This window comes from Rissa tridactyla, chromosome 10, assembly GCF_028500815.1.
Source record: "Rissa tridactyla isolate bRisTri1 chromosome 10, bRisTri1.patW.cur.20221130, whole genome shotgun sequence".
Lineage (NCBI taxonomy): Eukaryota > Metazoa > Chordata > Aves > Charadriiformes > Laridae > Rissa > Rissa tridactyla.
The window spans coordinates 23685937-23710969 of NC_071475.1; the positions used below are offsets into that span (position 1 = coordinate 23685937).

General features: G+C 42.1%; 1 protein-coding gene across 3 annotated transcripts; it reads right to left on the minus strand.

Annotated features, from left to right (window-relative positions):
• PTPDC1 (protein tyrosine phosphatase domain containing 1) lies at positions 1-24254 on the minus strand. Of its 3 annotated transcripts, none has more exons than XM_054216729.1 (10): positions 24216-24254; positions 11581-11673; positions 8689-8860; positions 7801-7881; positions 7460-7578; positions 6542-6679; positions 4666-5861; positions 3746-3931; positions 1652-1762; positions 1-814 (listed from the first exon to the last, which is right to left on the minus strand). In XM_054216729.1, the coding sequence occupies exons 2-10, from the start codon at positions 11663-11665 to the stop codon at positions 698-700; spliced, it is 2205 nt and encodes a 734-aa protein (XP_054072704.1). In that variant the 5' UTR covers positions 11666-11673; positions 24216-24254; the 3' UTR covers positions 1-697. The 3 variants fall into 3 exon arrangements, with proteins under 3 accessions (XP_054072704.1, XP_054072705.1, XP_054072706.1); XM_054216730.1 differs by lacking the exon at positions 24216-24254 and adding an exon at positions 23911-24007; XM_054216731.1 differs by lacking the exons at positions 11581-11673; positions 24216-24254 and adding an exon at positions 9413-10555.
• Positions 24255-25033: the final 779 nt, after the last annotated feature.

Genomic DNA, 25033 nt, shown 5'->3' on the forward strand with positions numbered 1-25033 from the left:
TCGATATTCTGTCAAAACTATTTTAAAGCTTTCTTAGCCAAAAAAGTCTAAATTAAGGCCTTTTGATAACTTGATACACTTCATGTATTTCTTTAGTGCAACACCTTTTAGAAACACATTGGTGACAATTATTTAAGAGATCTAAAAGAAAAAATTATCTGCCATCAATAGGAGACCTCAAAATCTGTTCATTATTACTCTTAGTCTTATTTTAAAATTTCTAAAAGGAAGAGGAATTTAATAAGTTTGGTCAGTGTTTATTTTCTGCAAAGTAACATTAAATAACATGAACGTAAACGCACTTGATGATACATAAATATTAACTCCATCTATTAAACCTTTGTGTAGCATGGCACTGAACTTATGGCAACTGTGTAACTTGAAAATAACGTTGCTTGCCAATGACAGAGGTTTCTAAATCAATAAATACATTTGAAACCACAAGAGCGGTTCACAACATAAAAGCACAGTACCTGAACCCAAACGCTACAGTACGGTCACACAGGAGCTCTTCTTTACAACGGTGTAGATAGAACAATTGTCACTAAAACTCCCTCTAAAAAAATAAAATACTTTGTTAATAACTAGTATTACCTAAAGTTAGGTAAATCATGCCAGACAGCACAAAATACAGTAGCTGGAAAATGCAAAATAATTTGGTAGGCCCATCTAGTTCTTCGGCATAGCTGTGCAGGTATCAGGAGGAATTCTCTGTTCCTTCTTTAAGCTTTTTTCTTTTTTCTTCCAGCGTTTGTTTAAATACTTTTTTCAAGGTATTGTAAACATATGGTCCATTTTCAGAATCGAAGCTTGCCTAATAAAAGGGAGAAATTTAAGTTCAGTTGTTAAATAGATGTCACACGGCAAAATGCAAAGTAGATAATCACCATTTTAAAGAAAAAAAAAGTTTTAAGGTTTATCAAAGAAAGTATGCGCGTCACACTGGAGTACTTAACGCTAAGTATTTCCAACTTTATGCTGACCAGACGTTAAAACAAACTAGCAGAAGGAGAAATGTCGTGAGTGTTTTAACAGGTGACAACGTCTGCAGGTTCGGCAGAGATTAGGAAGCAGCGGGATGAACGTTCTGTTCAAATCATTTCACCCACCGAATCTGAGAAGAAAGCAGCTCCGAGCTGAGCAACAGCAAGCTTCACCTGTCACTGTGACTAAATGATTCCAAAAGCAGAAGTTATTTATATGCATCCTATACTAAGGGCCCGAAACATAACTTGAATTGCAGCGTAACTTCAGGAAATGATTTAATCTGATGGAAAGACTCCAAGTAGTACAGAATCTACCAAGGCCTTTGGTAAACTACTCCCAGTGACTAAGTATTCTCACCGCTTAAAAATTATCTTTTCCCTAATTTGAAGAAGTTCATGAATTGGCAGTGATCCAGAAACAGGAAAAAAAAAAAAAAGATACTAAAAGATTAAGGCTGTAGTGGCAGAATTTAATTACGGTGAGAATATTTCCTATCCTTTATGTAGGCCGATTATTATACACTGCAAACTCTGAAACAGATAAGCCGGAGGACACTAAGTGTGAAGGACTTACTGCAACTTTTCTCACAGAGGCCTGCTCTGTCGATTCACCCTTCGTGATTTAAATCAACTAAACGCGATGTCAGGGACAAATGGTTACTTGCCTTAGTGAAAGCTTTAATAGCACGAGCAAGTAAGGCCTCCTCCACGTCGGCTGGGAGCGTCTGCAAGTTCACCACGCAGTGTAAAATACAAAGGATGGTCTGACACTGTTCCTGGCGGGTAAAAGGATCAGCGGCTCATTAGAAGAAATATTTTCCTGAAAAACATCTCGCTTTCCGTTTTTGTTAACTGCTGTTTAACTATCAGACTGCGCCTTCCTGTGTTGAAACCCCGAGGTGCAGGAGTTGGGGAGGGAATTTTCCCAAGCCTAAAGAGCCTCTACATAATTATTTCCGTCGTGATGGGAGAAACTCTTCCCTTGTAGCGTACCACAAACTGCTCTGGAAATTTCTAGGAGGTCAGGCATGCAGCTGGAGACTTATTTTTCAAGGTCCCCTACACAAACAGTAGCATTCATGTGAATCGGCATAGAAAAAGTGAGATTTGATCTTTTCAGCCCAAGAAGCTATGCGTGTTTAGGGCTCTTTCCCCAATTAACACAGGATGATTTGCATCTTTCCGTCCTACCAGATCTCCTTCGCCATTAAAGGAAGCTTGCAGAAAGACACCTGGGCAGTGCTAGCAAGGATGCATAAAGTGAGCGACGGTATCTTTGTGGCTGCTGGTTCCCGGCCCTTTTCCAAGGGAGACAGATCTCCGCGCTGGCAGTTCACTTATCAGTGAAAACTCAATTAACACTTGAGGGATTTCTGGGAAGGGCAGCTAAATATGCACCCGTACGTAGCGGGGGCTGACTGGCTGGAGAGCGGATCAGCAGGGAGAACCTGGGTGTCCCAGCGCACACAAAGTTGAACCCGAGTCAGCAACGGGCCCTTGCGGTCAAGGCAGCTTAAAAGCATCCTGGGCTGCACTAGAGGCCAATTGAGGCGACACATCTGGAGTGCCAGGTCCAGCTCTGGGCTCCTTGGTACAAGAAGGACGTCGACATACTAGAACTAGTCCAGCGAGAGGCCACAAAGATGATTAAGGGACTGGGGCATCCGACACACAAGCAACCTGCTCTAGTTGACTCCATTTGGAGCAGGGCGGTTGGACTAGAAGATATCCAGAGGTCCCTGCCAACTCAACTATGCTGTGATTCTGAAATAATATAGGTTAAGATTAAGTAAGCTAAAATGAACATTTTAAATTAAAAAAAACAAAAACATAATTATTATTCCTTTCCCATTCATTTATAACAGGTGTCCAGCAGTTATTTTTTTATGTAATACAATTAGAAAGTTAAAACTCCGACAGCGAGGAAGAAGGCGTCAGGAAGAAATATGACAATTTTAGATGAACTTGGGAATTCTGAATGTCAGGTCATGAAGATGGTGACTGCACATAAAGTTCTGAAGGCGTATTCTTGGATATCTGGAAGCTGTTAAAAGGGGCCCTATTTTCCTCATAAATACTTTGGAAACAAAGAATTCCCAGAGAGTTAGGAAATGAATTTGTGTAATTAAGAGATCAAGAAAAGAGGGGGGTTTTGGGGTTGTTTTTTTTTTTAAATTTACCCCTCATCTAGCCCTTTGGGGAAAGCACAATTAAACAGTTTGGATCAGAAGTACCTGTTTCTCGTAGGAATTTCAGAATACAGATGGCCGCAGTTCTGAATTAGGCAGAATAATTTGCCCTGGCTTCTGATTCCTTGAATTGGCAAATTCTTCCTATTCCTTGCCCCAGCTCATCCAAAGCTGATGGATTAACATGGTTGCACAGCAAACAGCACAACCATTGAGCGCAGCTGCCTGATGTGACGTTAATGAAAGCCATAGATGGAGTCACAGAGAAAAAGTTTCTCATCTTTGCCTCTGGATCTCAAACTGCAGAATTTGCAGGGAAATATGCTGAAGTTGAGCTTCTATGAATGGTGGTCAAAGGTCGTATCTGGTATTTCTCTTCTAATATTCATCATCACAGTATTGATTACAACTTACACTATTCAATACCAAAACAATCCTCATTCTGATTTTCAAAGAGACCGAAGTTGCCTTTTAAAAGTTCAATTCCCTCGCCTAAAAGCCACACATCAATAGTTTAACACGCATTAACAAAATGTACTTGGCAGTTAAAGAATGAATTGACACATGTACCTTTCTCAGTAAATAAAGTGCGTCCTGTGATTCTGTGCAATTTTTTGCCAGCATGTCAATGTCATCTTTGGATATAATGGGTTCTTTCAGCTGCTCTATCCAGGACCACATCAAGCTACACAGGATAAAAGGATCTCTCTCGGTACAGATTTTATCCCAAGCGCCATCTCGAGAATTCAGTTCTTTCTTAAAAAAACAAAAACAAAACAAAACAAGAAAACCCTGAAAATGCATCATCTATTACTTTTGCCAACATCCTCTTTGACTGTAGCAGTATTTGGCTGTTTACCTTTCCGCAAAAAAACAAGACTTCAGAGTCACAAAAAAATTTTTTTCTAGTTTTTTCCGAAGCATCAACATGAATCAGCAGTAATACAAGCGATTCTTGCACATGACATAAACAGTGCAGCTCAGAACCTCCCAATTATCTCCTAGAATACATAAAACAGCTTTGGATTCCAACTGCAAAGCAAACATTGTGAGGAGGATCTGGTTTTGAGGATAAGCAGTTAAGTTTCCACTAAATTATTTTACTTTTACACGCGGAATCCTCTGATGACTTCTGAGACACAGCTCTACCAACACAGCTCTACCTTAAAATCTCTAGGACTTTTATGCTACCAGTAGCCAAGTTACAGCCACAGATAATTACATCAATTGTCATTAGTTAGTAAAATGAATGAACACAACCAGAAACTATGTTCTAATCTCCTGCTAGAGACCAAAATTTGTAGGTGCATTTTGCTTGCCTTTGAAAGAACTGGCCCGTAACTGCCAAATATAATCATTTACTGAACCAACAGTATACACTGGTGGCCCAACGGGCCACTTCAAAGCACATGGTGGCATTTTTGCCCTTCTAGGAATTAGCCTAGGTGAAATATGCAGAGCCCGTAATATTGAATCGAGTTAAAAATTACCTGCCACATTTCTACCTTCTGCTTCACTTCATCCTCTCCCAGAAATTCATTTATATCTGCAAGTGCTTTCGCTGCCAAAACTCTTCGGGCTTCCAAACTTAATTCTGACTGCACAACAATGTGTGGAATTGCCTCTGACACATCTTTGCTACCTTGGCTTTCGTATCCAATGGAAAAGTTCACTTTGGAAGAAGAAGAAGAATCAGAGTCCTCGGAGACATAGACTCTTCTGCCATACATGTTAGTCTTGTGGTCTTTTCTGTGACCAATCTCATTGGCAAACTTATGCCTTGGTGTTCCAGGCTCCCTGGTATTGTGGATAGATGCTAGACCTGAAGAAAAGGTTCTGCTGCGTTGTACTTCTTTGGTGGAGTTCCTTCTGTGGTAAAGTGAGGATCCGTCTTTTTGTCCATCCAAATTAAATTTCCCTTGGCTCCAGAACATGCATGTATTACGCACCAACGCTTCTTTGTTTAAATCCAGCTGTGGCTTTTGTTCGCCCTCCTCACCGCTGTTCTGCTTAAGTTTGCTGCACAGCAGTATCTGAGCAGGTACTGTCCATGCGGTTTCTCCTTGTTCTAGAAGAAACTCAGTTCTCCTTAAATCTGAATCACTGTAGCTTAGGCGCCTCTTCAGATGGGTAAAAGGCTGGAGGCATTCAGCATTCCTTCTTTTCCAAAGAGGGTCACATTCATGTCCCAGGGAGAAAAGAGAATCCTGGGTCTCAAAAGCAGACAAGTGGGTGTGGGAGGAGTCCGACGCATCGCTGTCCTGCCGTGCGAGTTCTCTGTCTAGCTGGGTGGACACCAGCTGAGAAACAGTCTTTTCAATTTCAGCGGAGAGATCTGGTATGTCTAACAATTCCGCCTCTATCACTTGTCGGTTTTCAGCCAAGTCTAGCAGCAATTTGCAAACCAGGTGAATAAGTTTTGGCACGTGTTTGAGATGCCTGCTCTCATAGCCGTGGAGCAGGTGCCTCTGACGGGTCAGGTACTGGGACAGTGTCACTGTGTGTGCCTTGGGCTCACAGCACGCAAATACGTTTCTCAGAGGAACCAAAAACTGAGTGAATTCTCTGATGCACAACAACTGCCCTCGAGTCTGGATAGAATTAGGCCTTTTTGCTCTGACAAAAAGAATCGCTTGATCAGCACTCATTCTTGTGGCAAAAACTAAGTAGCAAGCTATTAAAACACCTGGAAAATATGAAGACAAGCATTAGTTGAAGAACTCTCAGTCCAAAACAAATACTCGGTGGAACTATAGGATAAAAAAAATAATATAGCTAAAGATAGAGGCTTCACACCCTCTATTAGGCGACGCTGTTACCTAAGTATAGTTGTATTCGCTGGACCACAAGACAGCAAACCCATTCTCACTACCCTGTCAGTGGGAGCTGGTTTCCCACCACAGCATCTCTAAGAGTTCCACCATTTACGAACGCGGGAGCAACGGTGGTTTCCACGGGAAGGCACAGCCAAAAAGGTCTTGAAAGGAGTACATGAGATTTTAGCTGCTCGACCGAACCCACCTGATCTAACGACAAGTGGCACATTTGTAAACGTCTCACAGATAGTGGATGATGCAGGTGTACTAGGGGAATTTTTCCCATCAAAAAGAAGCTGTCCCATTTGTTTGTAACAGGGAATTATTACGCAGATTCAAAAATGTTCTAACCTGACAGGTTTCTGTTTTTAATATACTAAAGCTGATCCCCTCTAGACATTCAGATGATTTTCACAGATTTGTTTAGCATTTTTAACCATTTCATACGTGTACACCTTGCAAGGATAAAGAATCTAAACCAATTATGAATCATTTATAACCCGAGACCGTTTTGCAGTTTTAGAAAACCAAAATGCAGTAGAGCACATACCTGTCCGACCAAGTCCTGCGTGACAATGAACAGCCACCCTCCCTTCCTGCAGGGCGAAAGCCATGACTTTCACCATATCAAGTATAGTAGTGAGAGATGCCACTCCATAATCCTTCCACCCAAAATTATAAAAATAGACTGAAATAAAAAGAGAGAGAGAGAGTTATCTTCTGCCATGCCGAATGTGAGTTTTTCAGGACTATATGCAGAGGAGAGATGACTAATAATAAGCGATAGTATAAAATCGAACAAGGGATCTTGGAATGTGAGTACATATTGTTTGCAAGAGGTTTTCCCATTCCAGTGGACGCTTGCTGTTGAAATTTGATAAATACATGAAGCTAGGAAAGATCTGTCAAACTAAAGTTCAGCTAGAATGTAAGAGGTGTAACAAAACTGAGTGATTCACACAGAAATTACTGAGCTATATATAGGTAGAGGGTAATTTTTTCCTTTTAGAAATGAAAGCACTTCTTCAGTCAAAAGCTGTTTCCTACAGAGAGGCACTTTTTCTCATCTCACCGTCATATGAAAATACAGAAATACTGTCGATACAGATGTCCTCAAATGAAATAACCTTTTATGGTCTAGATAAGAAAACACGGATTGTACCACAATTTGAAACACCATTAACGTTTTATATATTTGTGAACTCAGAAGAAAAAGAAACATTGAAGTAGCTGTTGTCCTTTCTTTATTGCAAACACCTGAACATAAACCCTCCATCTCACCCTACATATACACGATCTTAACAATATGTTACTCACTCTTGATTATATTTGCCAAGTTTCATGTTTACGTCCCATTTTGTGCAACGTTTCTTGCATAGCTGCTTTTAACGCACAAGAATTCAAGTCAGAATATCGTTAAGTGCCCAAATCAATACTTAATGAGGAGCAGCAGCAGGAGTGAACTTACTTCCAGCCTCCATAAAAGCTTCAGGAAGGTAGGTGAAGCCGCTTTCTTGTTCCAGCGGATTCCCACAGCTCGCGTGCTCCCCAGGACGCTGGAGGTTAATTACGGTTTTTATGCCACATCTTAAGGAAGGAACAGATGAGTCAAAGTATTATATGCAGCCAAAATCTCATTATCCCTTCTTTTCTGAAACACACATTTATTCTCAGTGGAGGATAAATCTTTACCTGTATATTGTTAAAATGAAAGGATCTTTATCAACAATCCCGATCTATGTCGAAAGAGAAAATGGATCAGGAATTACACTGGTAATACCCACAATAAACAATGAATAAATTTGTTACCTTTCAAACTGTTCAATAATGTTGTATTTTTCAATTAATTCTGTTGAGGGTCGAGCCATAGCCAGTATGTTATCTGTTATCCTGAGAAATTAGAAAAGTAGAAAATAATGTTGTTATTAATAATTTCCCGGGCATGAATCTACCAAAATAAGAATACTATGTCGTATTCAAGAAAGACACAAATAACTTGCTGATCAACTAGAAGCAATTTTTGAAAAAATTCTACTCTATTAGTGTTAGTGATAAACCTTCTTAACCTGATACAGATGGGACATACCAAAAGACCATTACTAGAACTGTTGAAATGCCAGGCCAACGAACATATTAAAAAATTCCTTTGACTAGAAATCTCTCTTTGGCCCTGTAAGGTTTTGTATGCTTTTGCTGTTACAAAAAAATCAGTTAAGGATGTAAAGATACATTTCATGTGAATATTACTGCACAGGAATATGTTTTGGAACACACACCTTCTGTTAGTTCATCTTCAGTAGATGTTTTTACTTTTAAATCCTATTAGGAACACGTTTTAATTAATTTGCATTTGAAACCTTAGCAAGAACTGTCTATAACCCGGAATGGTTTTGTTTTGTTTTGTTTTGTTTTTTTTATAATTCATGGCAGACAGGTATTTATTCTTTTGGATCTGAGCCAGACTTATTGTAAGTCAACAGAAATCTTTCATCATCTTTACTGGGCTACGTACAATAGCCATTATGGTTTACTGCTAAGCTGTAATTCTGAATCAAGCCATCATTATGTTTTATGCTTAACTTAGCAGTAGCTGATTTAAAAAAAAAAAAAAAAGCTCATTATTTTCCTTTGAATTCTCTTTTTACATAAACACGATCAATGTGGCTACATTTAGTGGGATTAAATGCTGCTGGTTACCAAGAAGAGTAGAGGCCTTTAATGGCTTGCTCCTGGTCACTCCATCGAGCCGGGTTTTCGTACTTGCAAGCACGTCCACCACACGCCATCGAGCACTGCATGTGGCCAGGAATGACATGGCGAAGGCGCTCCCCTACTTTCGTGTATTTTGCTGTCGGACGCCTCGAACTCCCTAGAACACAGGAAAAAACCCCACGTTTCGTAAGGAAGCTTAGAAATTCGTCTCCACCTTAAAAGGTTCGACCTTAAATTGATGAAGCTACAAACAGCACAAATATATGGAACGTGCAATTCAGGCTCGTTTTTCAACACAAAGTAAGGATTCTGAGGGGAAAAAATTTCTTGCGTCACTGCAGAAGTTGTTTTCTCGCGGAGTAAGTTCGTTTTTTCTGATGAAGTTAGAGGTGTGTGATATCCTTTGCAACAGAACAAAAGGTCACAGTCCTCTTCCACCTGAAAGGGAAAATTCTTAGCCGTATACTCGGTGTATGTGTGAACGTGTGCTTCTGTTGTATCTGTTCCTTATAACCGAGCCGGTAGAGTGAAAAGCACATATTAATCCTTGAATAAGGAATCAGTTAACAAAATATAAAACACAGGGGAAAAAATTAAGACCCGGTATTTTATGCATATCTATATAAAAGATAGTTATCAGAACAAAAGTATATTAATTTAATAGCAAGAAAATACCCAGAACTGCCAACTTTAAGGAAAAGTACTTTACTTTTTTTTTCAGGAAAAGTTGCGTCCAGCTCCTCGGGGCTCAGAGACGATACCGCCACCATAACCCGGTGAGTCGATGACGAGAGTAGCTCTACGACTGAGCTCCGGCGCCTCTGGATTATGCGAAGAAGGGGATCGGAGGAAGAATGCCTCCGACCCTGGAAAAAGTTGCTAAAAATACTCACTGCCGACCGCCTTCGGGGTGAACCCTGCATGACTGAGCAGCCCCAGCTACCGTCTGGGAAGGCTGCTGAGGACGCACTGACGGGGAATTCAAGTTGCTCGGCGCTGAAGTTGGGGAGAGCTGAGCATCCTTCGCCCGCTCCAGCAGCTCGTCAGCATGGGCTGAGCTGTCTCCATAGTAACTAACAGTGCAGGCGCCGCTGCCAGCTCGGGACCGCTCCGTTTGATAGGAATCGAGTCTGTTTGGGACAAACTGTACCACCGCTTGATGAAAATAGTCGCATTTCAAGCAGATAATTTTGAAAACGGACTGAGAACAACCAAAACGCTTTCCATAAACAATGCGAGCATTGAGCTAGTTGTAAATAACGCGCATTCAGAACTCGCTAAGACACAAAATGCGAGAGTCAAAAGAACAATCAAAATGTAGCTGGAGGCTCTGCTTCCTGAGGAATCTGTAAGTACATTATACTCCCCCACCTCTTGGTTTAACATTCCATAACCACCTCTCCTCCTCCACTCAGTCGCTCCAAAATGCATCATTAGCTCTGTAATGATTGGGATTAGTGTGTTCCTACTGAAATTGTTCAGTACATGATGAATTGTAGACTGTTCGCTCTGGACCATTCATATCTTCTAACAAAACACAATTTGTTATTCAAAACAAAAGGCTTATTTTTATATATTTTTTCAGGGCGCAGCTATTTTATTAAGCAAAGCTGTTAGCCCTACAGATAAAGCAGATGACGGGGAGGAGAAGACGTATCAGTTGAGTGCTTCAGGCTTTTGAAGGTAGATATTAGGTGGCAAATTGCCTCCCACTTTGCTTCCAGTGTGCCAAGACGGAGAATGAGCTGGCCAGAAAGATCGCAAGGCTCTCAGGAGCACAAAATTCCCATGCGGCTAGGTGGAGAACAGACTACAGCGATGCTAACTAAACTCTGTCGCCCCGTTGTCTGCGCACGAGACTGCGCGTTGAAAAGAGAGACTGCGGAAATCAAGAAAACCCACCAAAACTTTGTTCAATAAGCAAATGAATCACATTGCTTTTCCTAAAGCTATATATATACTCTGTTTCTTTTTGTACTGCAAAACCGGTAACTTTACAGAGGAAATCTGCGTTAAGAGAAAGCTCTCTTCTGATAAAAACTCATCAGGCAAAAATCTACTGTTTCCTCTAGGTACTGAAGAGGAACCGAGTGACTGAATTTCAAATACTGCGCCCCAGCTCCTAAGGAGCCGCGGTAAGGTCTGCTGGAGATACCGGGCCTGAAACATCAGCAGGGATGTCGTAGAGAAAAGGAAAACATTAAAGCTGACTCTGTTAGCTGTTGTCTCAAAACTCTGACTATTCTAATTCAACAATAAAGCTGGCAGCAAGAGGCGAGGAGGTATTTATTTTGGGGGTAGGGTGGAAGAAAGGATGAAAAAGGCTATTTCAAGTGCTACCTATATCCAAGAAACGTGAAAAATATTTTCTAATTAATTATATTGCTTCCTCATATTTAATTCTTTTTCTCCTTCTCTTCCCAGAAGCTTGTCTTCAGGATACATCAAATGACAGTGGGGCCAGAAATGAGCAAAATAAAATGCTGCACATCATTATTTTCCGACTGAATCTAGCAGGATTTGCAAGTACTCACCCAAAACAGTAAGAGAGGATGACATCCTACAAGAGTTTAAATGCTTTATTAGAAAGGGGACTTTGCTGAAGGCCTGTTTCTATTTTCAGAGAGCTAGGCAGTTTCTGAACACAAAAATCACACAGTTTCTTCAATTAAGAGATCTGACAATATGAAAGTTAAAGAGACATATTACCACATTGTGCTGATGATAAAGTAACGCCGTTTGGTTTGAGACACTTTATGTTTATAATTGGGGACAATGTTTCCGGGGTTTTTAATTTTCTATGGAAAATATTTTTTTTTTTTCCCAGAATTTCTCTAAGTACTTTTTATGAATGGCGTATCAGAGAAAAAGTATTACCTGAACTCATATTTGCAAGATGTACACTGCTCTCTAGCAACGAAGAATACGGTAGCTCATTTTGCAGCAGAACTCCTGCAGCCATGGCGGTACCTGTGGAAACAGGAATACGTTCACTGAAAACCTACAACAGAAGCTCAAAAATGCGAAATAAAGCTGAGTACCTGGCACCTGGTTAGAGAGTTGCTGAAGGTCTGGGCAGATAAAGAAGATGGAGATTCCCTTTTTACGTGCAGTCACATGGAGAAGACAATGGGTAATGGGTAGAAGTTTCTCCAGGGGAGATTCCGATTGGACGCAAGAGGACAATTTTTCACAATAAGAAGAATCAGCCATTGGAACAATCTCCCCAGGGAGGTGGTGGATTCCCCATCACTGGACACTTGTAAGACTCAGCTGGACAGGGTGCTGGGCCACCTTGTCTAGACGGTGCTTTTGCCAAGAAAGGTCGGACCAGACGACCCTTGAGGTCCCTTCCAACACAGTATTCTATGATTCTACAACATGGACTGTGCTTTCTTTTTGGTGTGCAGTCATCTTAAAATTCAACGGCCTCTCTGACTGTCCTAGCAATTAAAAGTTTAGTTGATTGGGTGTTTCAAGCTCTAGAGTTTGGCCGATTACGTGCTTCAGAACTGTGTCTTTCAGATGGCCAGGAATCACTCAAATCAAAGCGTTTCATGTAATGCCATCTTGATTTTCTCAAATTCCTGAAAGTAAACCTACAGCCAGAGGTCTCAAACTGCAATCTTGCAAGGGGCATAGCAGCACAATTTCTAGATCACCCTGTTTGTCATTTTCGTCGACGCTTGCCAAGCAGGCTGTCCACGAGCTAAATGCGTTCTCTGCTCCCTTCCCTCCCCTCCTTGTTTTCACTCTGTTGGCAAGTTTGAAGTCAAATACGTAACAATTCTCCTCTAACAAGAAAATTGAACGCAAGGGTCTGTCTAAGCAGAAAACGTTTTTTTTTCTCATGCTTTAATATAATTTCTAATACACAGTAAGTCCTGCTCTGAAGACCTTCTATCTGACAAAAAGGGAGGTAAAGGAAAGCTGAAAATGTGAACATATTAATCGGTCACGGTGATGTTTAAATAAACCATTTACATGGATCTTGAGTGCAAATTCTTACCCAGTGTAAGATTACCATCCTGCTTCTCTTATCTCTGTAGGAAAACAGTTGCAAGTATAACAAAAAAGCATTTTTTATACCAAACTAAGTAGGTCTCTGCTGTATGTATAACTATGGAAACTTTACTAAATAGACAAACCTTAGGTCCCAAATTCTGCAAAACCAGTATTAGGATTTGGCAGCACAAATAATGTTTTAAAAGACAGATTTGCCCAAAAAAAAAAAAAAAATTAATAAAATAGCATTGTGGGGATTAGGCGGTATAACAGTCCTGGGCTGCGTTGAAGTGTGGTGTTAACTGCTTGCTGCTCATTTTGTACCTTTTATCTATAACTCTGCATAATTGTTTTTAAAGTAAATATTTAAATAGAGTCAAATAGGATTTCATTCATTTAGAGATTACATTACCTACCACGTACTTGAATAAATTAGTCTTCCAATAATGCTAGCGGGCTGTACTCCACAAAGTCACCTAGAGCAGCTCTGCCCTGTCCAAGATGCGTAAAGGTGGGACGGGAACACACATCACGTGAATAACCCGCTAATGCTGCTCCATCAGCCCCCTCAGAGGCGAGGATTACGGTTGGTTGTGAAAGCCAAAAGGCCTTTTGGAACTTCCGTGATGCTCAGAAATGCATTTCGAACGTAAACATATCGAGAAGAAGATGAATTAAGATGAATCTTAATAGAGATTAAAGAGTATCTGGAGCATTTCCTACTCAACTACTAGACTCTGCACTTTCAAACGCCGATCCTTTAATAAATATGCAGGAATACTTGCATATAATTGCATTCTATTTGGAGAAGCTCCAAAACCTCTATTTTTTTTTTTTCCAGCGGACTTTGGGATGGCTTTCATGATCAGAGGAAATTTTGTAGCTAGAGAAATAACTTTATTTTACCCCCAGAAATTCTTTTTAGAGTTAATAGAGTTGGAAAAAAAAAAAATATTAATAGCTTGTCCGGATAATAGACAAGCATTTGAAAAAGACATGTCTCATTATCTGGGCAGCAGAATCCCCACCAGTATGACTCTTTAGGTTTTCTATTTCCTTGCACTCAAGCGTTAGAAAAAATGAGATGAAATATCAGAGACATTTCTATCATCGAAAACTACTTTTCTTTTTTTTTTTTTTAAAATCAGAATTGAGCCAAACGAGGCCTCTTAACCGAAAAGGGAAGAGATGGAGATTCAGGCAGAAGATAATACACCCACAGATTGTTCTAAACGGCAGAAGTAACCAATGCGGTTATTTGCTGCGTAACAAACTAGCCTTCCCTCAGTTTTATTAACGAAGATACAGCAAATCCCTGTCTCCTGGTCTGTATAACCAGGCAGTTCCAATTGACTTAAAATATTTTGTCTGCCTGCCTTTCGGCTTGCTAAATTTACGCCCTGACAGGTGTTTTGAATTGCACAGTGCGATCAACGTGACCAATTCCCTTATATTGGTTTCTGAAAAAAAAAAAAAAAAAAAAAAGAAAAGAAAAGTAAGTTTGCGACAAATCACAGAGTTGTACTGCGCTCCCTCAAACAGATGGAAAATGTTGTCATTTGGGAGAGGAAGTACTATTTCGGTGTTGATGTTACTAGAGAGGGATATTACATTCCTGCACAGATAAAAAAGAGTGGTGAAAGTCAAAATAGTGCTTGGCTAACAGAAACAACTCTCTCCCGATTCTTCTATGTCCCAGATAGTTTTTAAAAGGTCCTCTTCGGCATTTTGTTCATCACACGAGCACTTGATAGCTGCTGGAGACAAACCCAAGCCTGGAGCGTTATTCCAGGTCATGGTCCTCCTGAGCGGTGTGAGGGAGCCGAGTCACGTGCCTCGTGGCAGTCCCAACACCACCTTAATCAGATCCTCTCCCTTATCTCTGGCCTACATTTCTATCGCCATGACAGCAAAGAAGCTGCTCTTTTAATCCCCATTTTCCCCCTTCAAGAAGTGGAACGGTGTCTCAGGTGATGCTGCATCTCTTTAGGCTTTATCACAGGAAGCGATGTCATGAAGCGTGCGTAAACACCACAGCTAACGAAGCAAAACATAGTAAAAATAACGACTGGGTTGTTGGCTGACTGAAGGAAATAGCAGTACCACACTGCCCGAGGGAACAAGGGTCTTGAAATCATGATACGCCGTCAGATGTCAGGCACTAAGGGGGACATTTCAGGAGGTCCGCTCCTGGATCTTAGACTTGTTTTGATGTCTCTATGTATTTTTGAGGTGGATTATTTTTTTCCACTATTGAGCAGAGCAATTCCTAACAGAAAGGACGTAACATTTTTTGCATCCTGTTCAGTTGCCCCCTTGATTATTCACGTGTTGCATTTGGTGACGTGACAGCTGTCACTCACTGCTTCCTACGGGCAGGGAGGTGACCTTCTCGCAGAGGAGACAGCACAGGGACACCGCGCTGTCGCGGGCTCAGCTCCTTTAAGGAGGGAAGCAGACTCTTGTCCACGTGCATTTCCTCTGGAACAAAAGCACTCCTCTCTCGTAAAGTTACAGGTTGCCCCAAGAACGAAATGAGAGAAAGGAGCAACGTCTAGCGTTTTAGCAGCCAGAAAACAATTATACAGCCAAAAAGCGATGAGACAAGAAGACGCTGGTCCCGCTCCACCTTAGCAGTCAGGATGGTTATTTAAGAAATGCAATTATTATCTTTTACTTCACAACGCGTTTTCGAAAGGGAGAGAAGAGCTCGCGTTCCAGGCTGGAACGGTTCCAGTTGGGGCGGTTCAGGGGGAAGGGTAATGCCCTTGGCGAAGCTCCCCGCTGCGCTTCTGCCGAACTACCTACGGACAGCGAGGTCCTGTCTCGCCAGACTCGGGTGGATTCGGTAAACAAGGCTACGGCAGCCGACCACACATTTCAAAAGATTACTTTTATGCGTTAACACGAAAAAAGAGCTTGGATCAGCTTTCAATTTTAAAATATCAGTGTATAAGGAACGCTATTTTAAACCTCAAATACATGCATACAATAGGCAAATGCTGATGCCTGTCACATAGGATTTTGATGTTATTTTTACTGTTTTCTTGTCTTCTAAAGTGAATTTGTTTTCTCCCTGTTGCAGCCATGTGTAAGTAACTACCCGGTCGCCAAGTTTTTAACGGAGGGTAGCCGCCTACAGAGGCAGGTAAGGGACCGTGTCAGCTCAGCACCTAAGCCCTCAGGTAACACCTCTAAAATTTATTCCGTGGCCCGATTCCGCAGGTGCGTATCTCCCTGAGAAGCTTTGCTTTTGGGAGCAGCCCCACAGAAGTCCACAGGGTATCTGCCTAAAGATAAGATCACACGGGATAAAGTTTCATTGCCAAAACGCAAAGTTCTGTAAACTGCACTAATTACAACGCTGTAGATACGTAACTAAAGATAACTTAGATAACTAAGACTAAGCAAATACACGATAGTGTAAGGAGGACTGTTTATATTTAAAGAAGTGGTCTCGAAATTCAGGCTTTAAAACCAATGTTTTAAGATTGCCAGATCGCGGGAGTTTTTAAAAGAAAAATCTAAATTTGCTGAGACCGTTAGTCACTTCTACAGGAAGGACTGGTGAAGGAAATTGTGTTTTAAATTACAGCAGACTATCTAATTTTAACATTGCCGGGAATAACAACCATTTCTTTGTAAAGTTTTGTAAAAATGGTAGATAACTGGTTTTTGTTAAATTATGAATAATGAAACAAAATGCAAAGGTTGTTGTTCTAATGTATAGATCAGTAAAAACGCTCGCTGATACTACGTATTTCACAAATACTTAAGCTCCAGTTAAGGCAGTTTTAGCACTGAGCACACACCTTTCGGGAGGCACGCACTTCAACTCCCAAGGCTTATTTGAAATGTAAAATGTTTGCTACCTAGAAGCAAACGCCACAAAACAGGAAAAAGAAAATAAACACAAAGATATAGGACAGCGAGAAGACCAGGTAGTTTAGTTAGATGTAATTCACGGAGCAGAACAATACTACGGCTGTTGTAAAACTCCAGTGATTGCACTGGGACCACAACCAGAACGGATTTGTTATTTCTGCATGTGTTTTTTCCCCCTTCGGGAAAAAAATATTCCCCATCTGTTTTAGTAAAAGGTGAATGTCATTTAATCATTAAGTTTGATATTTAAGAAGGACTGTAAGTGCTTTCACGTCCTAAAGAGACAAAAGAATATAATTCATTAGAAGATTATGTAGGTGTTGCTCTGGTGAGTCAGTATTTGCTATTCATAGATTTTTTTGACATAAATAGCAAGAAATGGCATGCTAAAGTGATGGACAGCTCTACCAATTGACTTGATTCATGTTGTTTAAGTCAATTCAGCTTTCCTTGGTAGCGTTAACCCAATAGTTAACAGAAGTTATTTTAAACTACCTTGAACAGGCTGGCAGCCAGTAATTATTATTGAGAATTATAAAGGAGATGGTGTAAAATGAATATATTAACTGTTCTGCAAACAAAACTGGTGACTCAGATACTCTTGATCATGAATATCATGTTTACTAAGAGGCTATCAGACTTGTAAGACTGACTACATACAAAAGAATGAAGCATTGTCCATAATGCATTTTAACAGCTTTCAGAAGCGGAAAAGTTTAAAAAAGAACTCTGCAAGTTAAGAGGAATTATTTTTAAATCTCCTATAGTCAAAACCACAGCAACTTTACGTGAGTTTTAACAGAGTTTCAATAATTTCAATTTAATACCTTACCTGTTACCCGGCAAAAAGAATAAGTGATTGTTGACCCCTTCATTGTTGCGGTATCGCCCACAAGAAGCGCGTTGCAGGGAGTTCACATTTTACAGAAGAGAAGGTGGATGATGTTGCCGCAGTATTTCCTGTAGTTAATTGGATTCGTGATGGTAATCTGGGAGGAGCCAGTAACTATCTTTTCTTAAGACTGTATGAAGAGTGCCTTACGGACTCTGCAGATAATCATCCCATAAACTGCTTTCTGGGTGTGCCTAGATTTTCAAGGGATTGAGGCAAACAGGCCACGTCAAGCTGCTGTTTTAATAACTGACTCTTCTGCCTCTTTTTTTCCGTTCACCTCATTTTCCTACTATCAACCCCAAGTATAGATAGATATGTGCGTGTCTACATGCATCAGACAACTAAGCACATAGCTACAGAGACAATTTTGTGAAGGTACATTAATGACAGTTACACTAATACATTATTAATTCTGAAATGCCATGAGAAGAATATCAGAGATGAATGTTTCATTGTTATCTGTGGTTACACCCTGAACAAAACCTTGTTTTTCCTCACCCAATAAAGCACAGATTATCAGCAAAGTATTTACATCGAGTAGTAATTAACTGCAGTAAAAGCAGTATCTCAAAACCGTAACAAAAATAAGTTCATCTGAACGTACAGGATGTAATCTACTAAAAACCAAAGCAAAGACCTTGACGACTTCGGTAAATACCAGATAAAGTAATACAACAAGCTAAATAAAATAGGATGCAATATTTTATTCTATCTTACTAAATCAATCTCAACCACTAAATATTAGCTGACAAATAAAAAAAAAAAAAAAGGCTTTCAACTATTTCCATCACTTTCCCTGCACGTTTTATTAAAAAATCCCTAGCATTAATTAAGCAGTACTCACTGCTCATCATTAAAAATGTCTCCCAATTGTTTAGAAACAAAATATTTGTGCAAGCTTCTGTGGATGTGTATTATTTAAACAAGCAAGGAGAGCAAGCTACAGGAGACAACTCAACCTTATTAATTCCAGAAATATCATCTTGGCTAAACACTTGCCTTAATTTTGGCTAAGAGAGAGATGGAGCATATAACAGGACTCAACTGTTTTGTTAATTTTCAGAAACAATTTTGTAGTCAGGTTTTTGCCGTATACTGCTAATAAAAATCGGAAGGAAGAAGGATCCAACTTCTTTTCTATAAAAAAGGTAATTTACTGAGAACAGAGACAAATTAACAAAGTAATCCTTAAAATTACACACCCAGTTTCTTACTAATCTTGCAGGGACAATAAAAAATAAAGTCAACTAAACTTCACCCAGTCATTTTAGTAAGCAGCAAATATCATTTTTAGATACATGTATGGATGTTCGTACGAAGAAAAAACCTTTAATGGGGCTTCAAAAGATTTGTAGACAATTTTGGAAAACAACACGCCTTCGGTAATTAAAAACCCGAACAGGTTGTGGAGCCTAAAATCCTCGGTTGCACATCTTTCTTTAGTACAGTGGTAGACGTTTGGGTTCCAGAGGTGCCAAGCACCCGCAGCTCCCCCAGCCTGCAGGTGGAACTGGAGGGTTCAAAACCTCCCCAAGCCTGGTCCTCGCGGGTCCCAGTGTCACAAGAACTGGTGAGCAGCCCTACTGCCCCAGCCCCGGGCTGTGAGCACACCGAATGAGGCGTTCACTCGGGTATTTGTGAGAGCGGACCCCAAGCAGTAACCAAAGTCACTGCTTTAGAGGCCCAGCAGAACGCACTGTCGACTTCCTGGGAATTAATTCCGTAGGAACCTGTATTAGCATCACGGAAAATGTAGGGCAGAAAGCACTGGAGGTCAGCTAGTCCCACATCCTGCTCAAGGCAGGGCTGACTCCCAACTCAGATCAAGCACTGGCAGATTCCCTCTCTGAAGATCTCCCCGACAGCAGCATCGCTTCTTGGTTTCATCACGCATTGTTCGTAGTCATTACAGAAGTGGTTCTAGAAATCAGAATCTAAGAAATGAGAGTAAAGGGGCGCATGCATTTTTCAAGTGTCAGCACACAAAAAAATGTGTTAAACAAACGGAGCATCCTACATTTTGTAGGAGGACATGGAGGAGGTTAGCATTTTTTTTTTTAGTTGACTAAAGAACAAAGAGCAGCTTTGGATAACTAAGAAATATTAATTAAATTACATTCTTAATATAAGCATACTCTTCTGGGGAGCGTTCTAAATGCTCACATTTGAGAAGCTGTTACTGACATACTTAGTGTTTCTTTTCATATGGATAATAAAATAACACTATTTACCTATTTGATTCCAGAGGGGGGTAATTCTTGGATGGTTTGGATTCTCGGTGCAATCTGCTGTACCAGTTTGTAGGTGTTAAGAGGTTTGCTGGGTTGCCCCTTATATCTGTTCCTACATTCGTACTCTTTGGTATTAATGGCAGTTTATTCAGCTAAAGAACTAATTTTTTCTAGTGATCTGCAAAGTTTAGCTAGTTCCAGGAACTGCTGCCAAACATGTTTGTTCAAACATCATATTTTTGTCAAGACAAGGCTTTGTGCTAACTGAGATGACTTTTTGGGGGAGTTAACCATTAGGTTGAAATAATTTGCCATTTCCAAGGAAAGAATACACACAGTAGGTGGGATGCTAGTGACTAAACTAATAATCTTCATCTCGCTGCGCTCGGCATTTTCCTGTTTAAACAAAATGAAGAATCCCAAATCCTCTGGAAAATTCTGTTGAACTGTGACTGTCGTTTAAAGACACTAACAAGCTTTTTAGGTAAGTAGAACGGGATCACTAGGCTTCTGGCAGCTTATTCCTCTTGCACTGCATGGGCTGCCTCATGGCTACTTTACAGCAGACTTAGCAAATCCACCTGTCCCGCGACCTCAGGTACTAATTTATCAGATTAGGCAGGTAGAAAACTCTCTAAATCATCTCATAAAGAGCTGGATGCAATTAAAATGTTTGACCATTGCTTAGGCTGCACTGTTTTCACTGGTACGTAGACAGAATCAAAACATCAAACCTATTCTAAAAAAATTTACTCAAACCTAATTTACATTAAGGTTATTTTTAATTTAGTACAAACTATGTACTTAGATTCCTAGCTGGCTTTGGACATTTCCAGCTTTGCCTTTTGCTTGTTGCTCTTCTCATGGTTTGGATAATAAAAATCGCTCAATGTGGCTTTACTTTCAGCTTGTATTGAAATACTGCAGGCAATGCTTTAGTTTTGTGCAACTTTAAAACTGTATGAAATGTTATTAAAGACTTTTTTTAAGTTTTGCTTTTAGATTTTATACGTATACACATATATACATTTATTTTTGCCCCAAAAGCATCGTGCAGTACCACTGCAAAGCAAACATAAAAGCAGGGTCACAGCCTATCTTTGGCAGACCTCGACTACAGCGGCAGTGTTACAGTTGTGAGATAAATATACATGTTTAGCTGCTTAATGAGATCCCAGAGCAGCAGCCCACCTGGGATCCCTATCCTCTTTCATCCTCTGTAATTCTGACAGTCTCTCTTTTTCTGTTTGTTCCCCTGTTAGCTAAAATTGCCAATAAATGATAAAATGGAAAGATAGTGAAATGTTAGGTAAAGGCAGCATAGTAATACGAAGGTTTCGATTCAAAAGCCAGTTCTAAAACTGAAGACATTTATCGGGTATTACTTGCAGGTCATTCAATGGACTTGCAACGCAGAAGGTGACTGCAAGGCTAGGAAAATAGTCTAGAACCTCTTTGTAGCCACAGTCTTTCAAATGAAAGAAAAATTCACAACTTAAACTAGATATAGCTATAAAAAGGAAAGGAGAGCTGTAGCAACCCTGCCTAGCTCTGCTTTGCGAGAGCTCATTCTCTCAATATATGACACAGGGGTACCCGTGCGGCTGCAAACCCCTCGTCCAGCAACGGTCTACTTGGGGTTGGTAGCTCTGCCTTTGAAATAGCCATCACACGTCAGGCTGTTGGAAAACAGAGAAGTAAGGAAGAAATCCTTTCCCAAATTTTAGAACTTCTGAAGAGCTACCATATATGAAGGCCATTTGTGATGACCTTTGCAAAAGCACTGTTTAACGTACATATCGTCTCTAAGAAACACTGGACCTGCTGTGGGTACGCAGAACGGTTGTCGAGTTTATGCACAATAAAACTGAGCTGTTCAAAAACAGCAGACTAAGTAAAAGAAACGAGGAAATGTTAAGAAAAATAAGCAGCACTAAGGCAGACAGTCCTTTCAGGCATTTTATCATGTGCTTTTTGCTAAGGAACAAAATGGTCAAGCTCCGTAACACAGGGAACTGTTTGAGTTAAAGAATCAAAGAGGTCAACGGAATTTAATCCAAGTAGCCAGAGATCAAGAGTTGCAGGTGGCTCTATCTCCCTCATGTTCCTGTGACAGAAATCCAAGAAAAACTCCAGCATTGAGAGAAAACTGAGGAAATGGATATGTTTTTATGTTTTCATCATTTTCAGCAATAACAAGCTACCCGAGATCAGGAGTAAAAATGTTTACAAATTTCTGTATTTTCTTGGAAAAACAACTACAGAATACAAGGTCAGGCATAATTGGCGTTTTGTTGTACATTTGCTTAAGCAGTGCTGGAGCCTGAATCTTGTTTCACAAAGAAACGGAAAACCTATGCCTAGGCAACGTGTCTGAGGAAGGAGCAGGGCGTCACTGTGTCCCTGCTGACGGCAGAAGATCGCTGCACCTCGGAGCTGCTCGGGGTTCCCACAGAGCTCCGCTGCGGGCAGGACCCTTCCTCGCACAGAGGGAAAGGACCTTCAATGAACCGCTTAGAGTAGGCAGGTGGTCTTTAACCGTACGTGGCTGTTAACAGGAGAAGACTGAGTTCCTTTTGAAATGTACTTATTTTAAGGAGCCACAGGTATTAATTTTCCTGTACAGGTGAACTGGCTGAGGGTGGCAGTCAGCAACAGCTCTGGGAGGCAGTAGCTGAGCAGCCTCTGCAGCAAGGCAGAAAAATACCCAACCAGGGACTCTTCTGAGTCACCCGCTGAAGTAAATGAGAAACTTACCTTGCCTAGTTGAACTGAGTCTCTTTAAACAAGTCAGCCTTTAATTCTGAATTACATACTAGGAGAAAGAAACACTAAAGTAAGCCAGCAAACTGTATTCTCCATTCAGAAAAGTAGGAATATATTGCCAGAAAGAGGGAATGTATTTGCCAGCTAGCAAAATCCAAAAAGATACAAGCAATCTTGTACCTTATCTGAGCACTTGCAATCCATTTTTTTTATAGTATTTGTAGCACATTCCTTCCCAGCAACTAGCTTCACATGTCAGATTTCACAATTTCTATTCATGGCTTTCATTTGTGATTTTACTACTGTTACAAAAAATACTCATAGTGGTATAACTGGATTTACAATGAATAAAGTATTTACTCAAACATGGGGAAGAAATCTATTCAGATCCGTTTATGCTGCCACCCAAGCAATCACATAACGAGAGAGGATTACATTGCTAATTATATCACAGAGGTTATACTCTTACAGTATCTGGCCCTGAAGACTCTCTCCCTAACTTATTTTGTCTTTGTTGTCTTGCACGTGTGGCTCCTACGTGGAAGTAACACACATGTGGTACACAAACTACTGATCAAAACAAGAGACGGGAAGATGCTTTCAGGCGATACGTAGTTGCAAATACTTATTTTGTACGTGTTCTTTTGGGATTAATTACTCCACAGATGTGGTGCTCCGTTTTACTAATCGGGGTGCGGGCCTCCTGAAAACACGGCTCTTTCGAAGAACAGAAAAGCAAGGGAGCTGTGCAAAAAGGAAATACTTAAGTCTAGATTACTAATATAGCAGGTAATTGTTTCTCGGGATACTGAAGAGCATAGTTGCAGTCTGTTGGCAAAAGCAGCAATAGCTACATCTAAAAATTAGTATCCTGCGTTTGAAGAATATGCCATAGGCACGTCTGCCTTTTCAACTCCAAAGGGGACTGGATGAGCTGCCTTTTCCGAAGGTGATGAAGTGACGATTAGAGGTAGGGTATAACGGCCACCGAACACGCAGACGCTGCTGCCAAGTCCCTTTTCCGTCGCGGGTATCGCCTACAGAAGCCGCGCTCCCCTGCCCTCATCCGCAGTCCTCTCAGTCCCTGACAGGCGTACGCCTTGGGCGGAGGTCGAACCCCGCGGAATTTGGCAAAGGCTGGCAGGAAGGGCTGGATTACCCCGCAGTGCTACCAACGGGGGGGGGGCACAGGCCGCTGCGCTGAGCTGCGGGTGCCGGGCGAGCCCCCCGGAGGGAGCAGGGCAGCTCCCACCCCCTCGGGGGGCAGAGAGGGGCGTCTGAGGGTCTCTGCTCCTTAACGGAGGGCTTCTGCTCTGGGTGTCACCGAGCAGAAAACGTGGAGCTGCTGGAGAACTTAAAGTCGCTAGCTAAGGAAGCGTATTTTAAAGCTTTTCTGCCCGTGCTGAGCACACTGCAGTCGCTTACCTCAGCGAGGGCGGGAGGGGGCAGCCCCCCGCGGCCGGGGGCGAGGCCTGGGGGAGAGGGAGCGCACGAGCAGCCGGGCCCCCACCGCGCCGCGGGACCCTCGGGGCCGGGAAATGGCCGCCGCCCCGCCGAGGGGCCGCCGCCGGGCGTGCCGCGCTGCCATGGCGACGGGGGCGGGCCCCGAGGGACGGCGGCAGCGGGGCGACCCTGACGGGCCGGGGGGGAAAGGGGTGAGCGGGGCGGTGCTCCCCGCCGGCGGCCGCCGCCGCTGCGGGCAGGGGGCGTGGGGACGGCACCGGACCCACCTGGCTCCCGCCGCCTCAGGCCGCCGCTCCGCCGCCCGACATGGGGGGAAGGCGGTGGCGGGGGAGGGCGCATGCGCCGCTGTGAGGGAGCGGGCTGAGGGGCGGGCGATGGCGGCGGGCTGAGGGCTGAGGGGAGGGCGGCGGTTTGGCAGGGGCTTGCCCCGGTCCCAGACGCCCTTGCTGTCCTTAGCCTTCCCCGAGCAGCCGCCTCCTCATGGCGGCCTCAGAGGCGCTGAGGCGGCGTGGCACCAAGCCGGGGGAGCACAGGCCTCCTCTGGCAGAGGAGGGTTGCCCGAGGGAGAACTTGCCGCCCGCTGACAGCCGCAGCGTTGCACCCGTGCTGTCAGAGGTGTCTCCTTGTTCGTTTTCTTCCAGGTCGGGGATGGCAAGGGGTCGGTGTCGCCCTCGGCCGCGGCCGCCGCCGCCGCCCGCAGCCCGGCCCGGCAGCCAGGCCTCGGGCCTCCCGTAGCTGCCCCGCACCGAGAAGTACACAAAACAATAGCGAATAAATTCACTGGCGCGGCTTAATGTTTTTAGCATCATCGTGACTCGTGGATTCTTCTTAGTGGTTAAAATTTGGGGACTTCATTGAAAATTTTCAAAAGTTTCTTTCCATTGAGGTAAATTGTGCCTACAGCTGATGGGGCTAGGGGGGGAGGGTGGGGGGGTGAATTAGCCACATTTATACCCCAAAGGGTTTCAGCTCCAGCTAACTGCTCTCTTGGTTGTTTTATATTTTACTCATTAAAGGTGTCGGTGGTAAAGAGATGCCAAACAGACATCGGTTAGGGTTTCGAGAGGCTTAGTTAGTTTTTTTT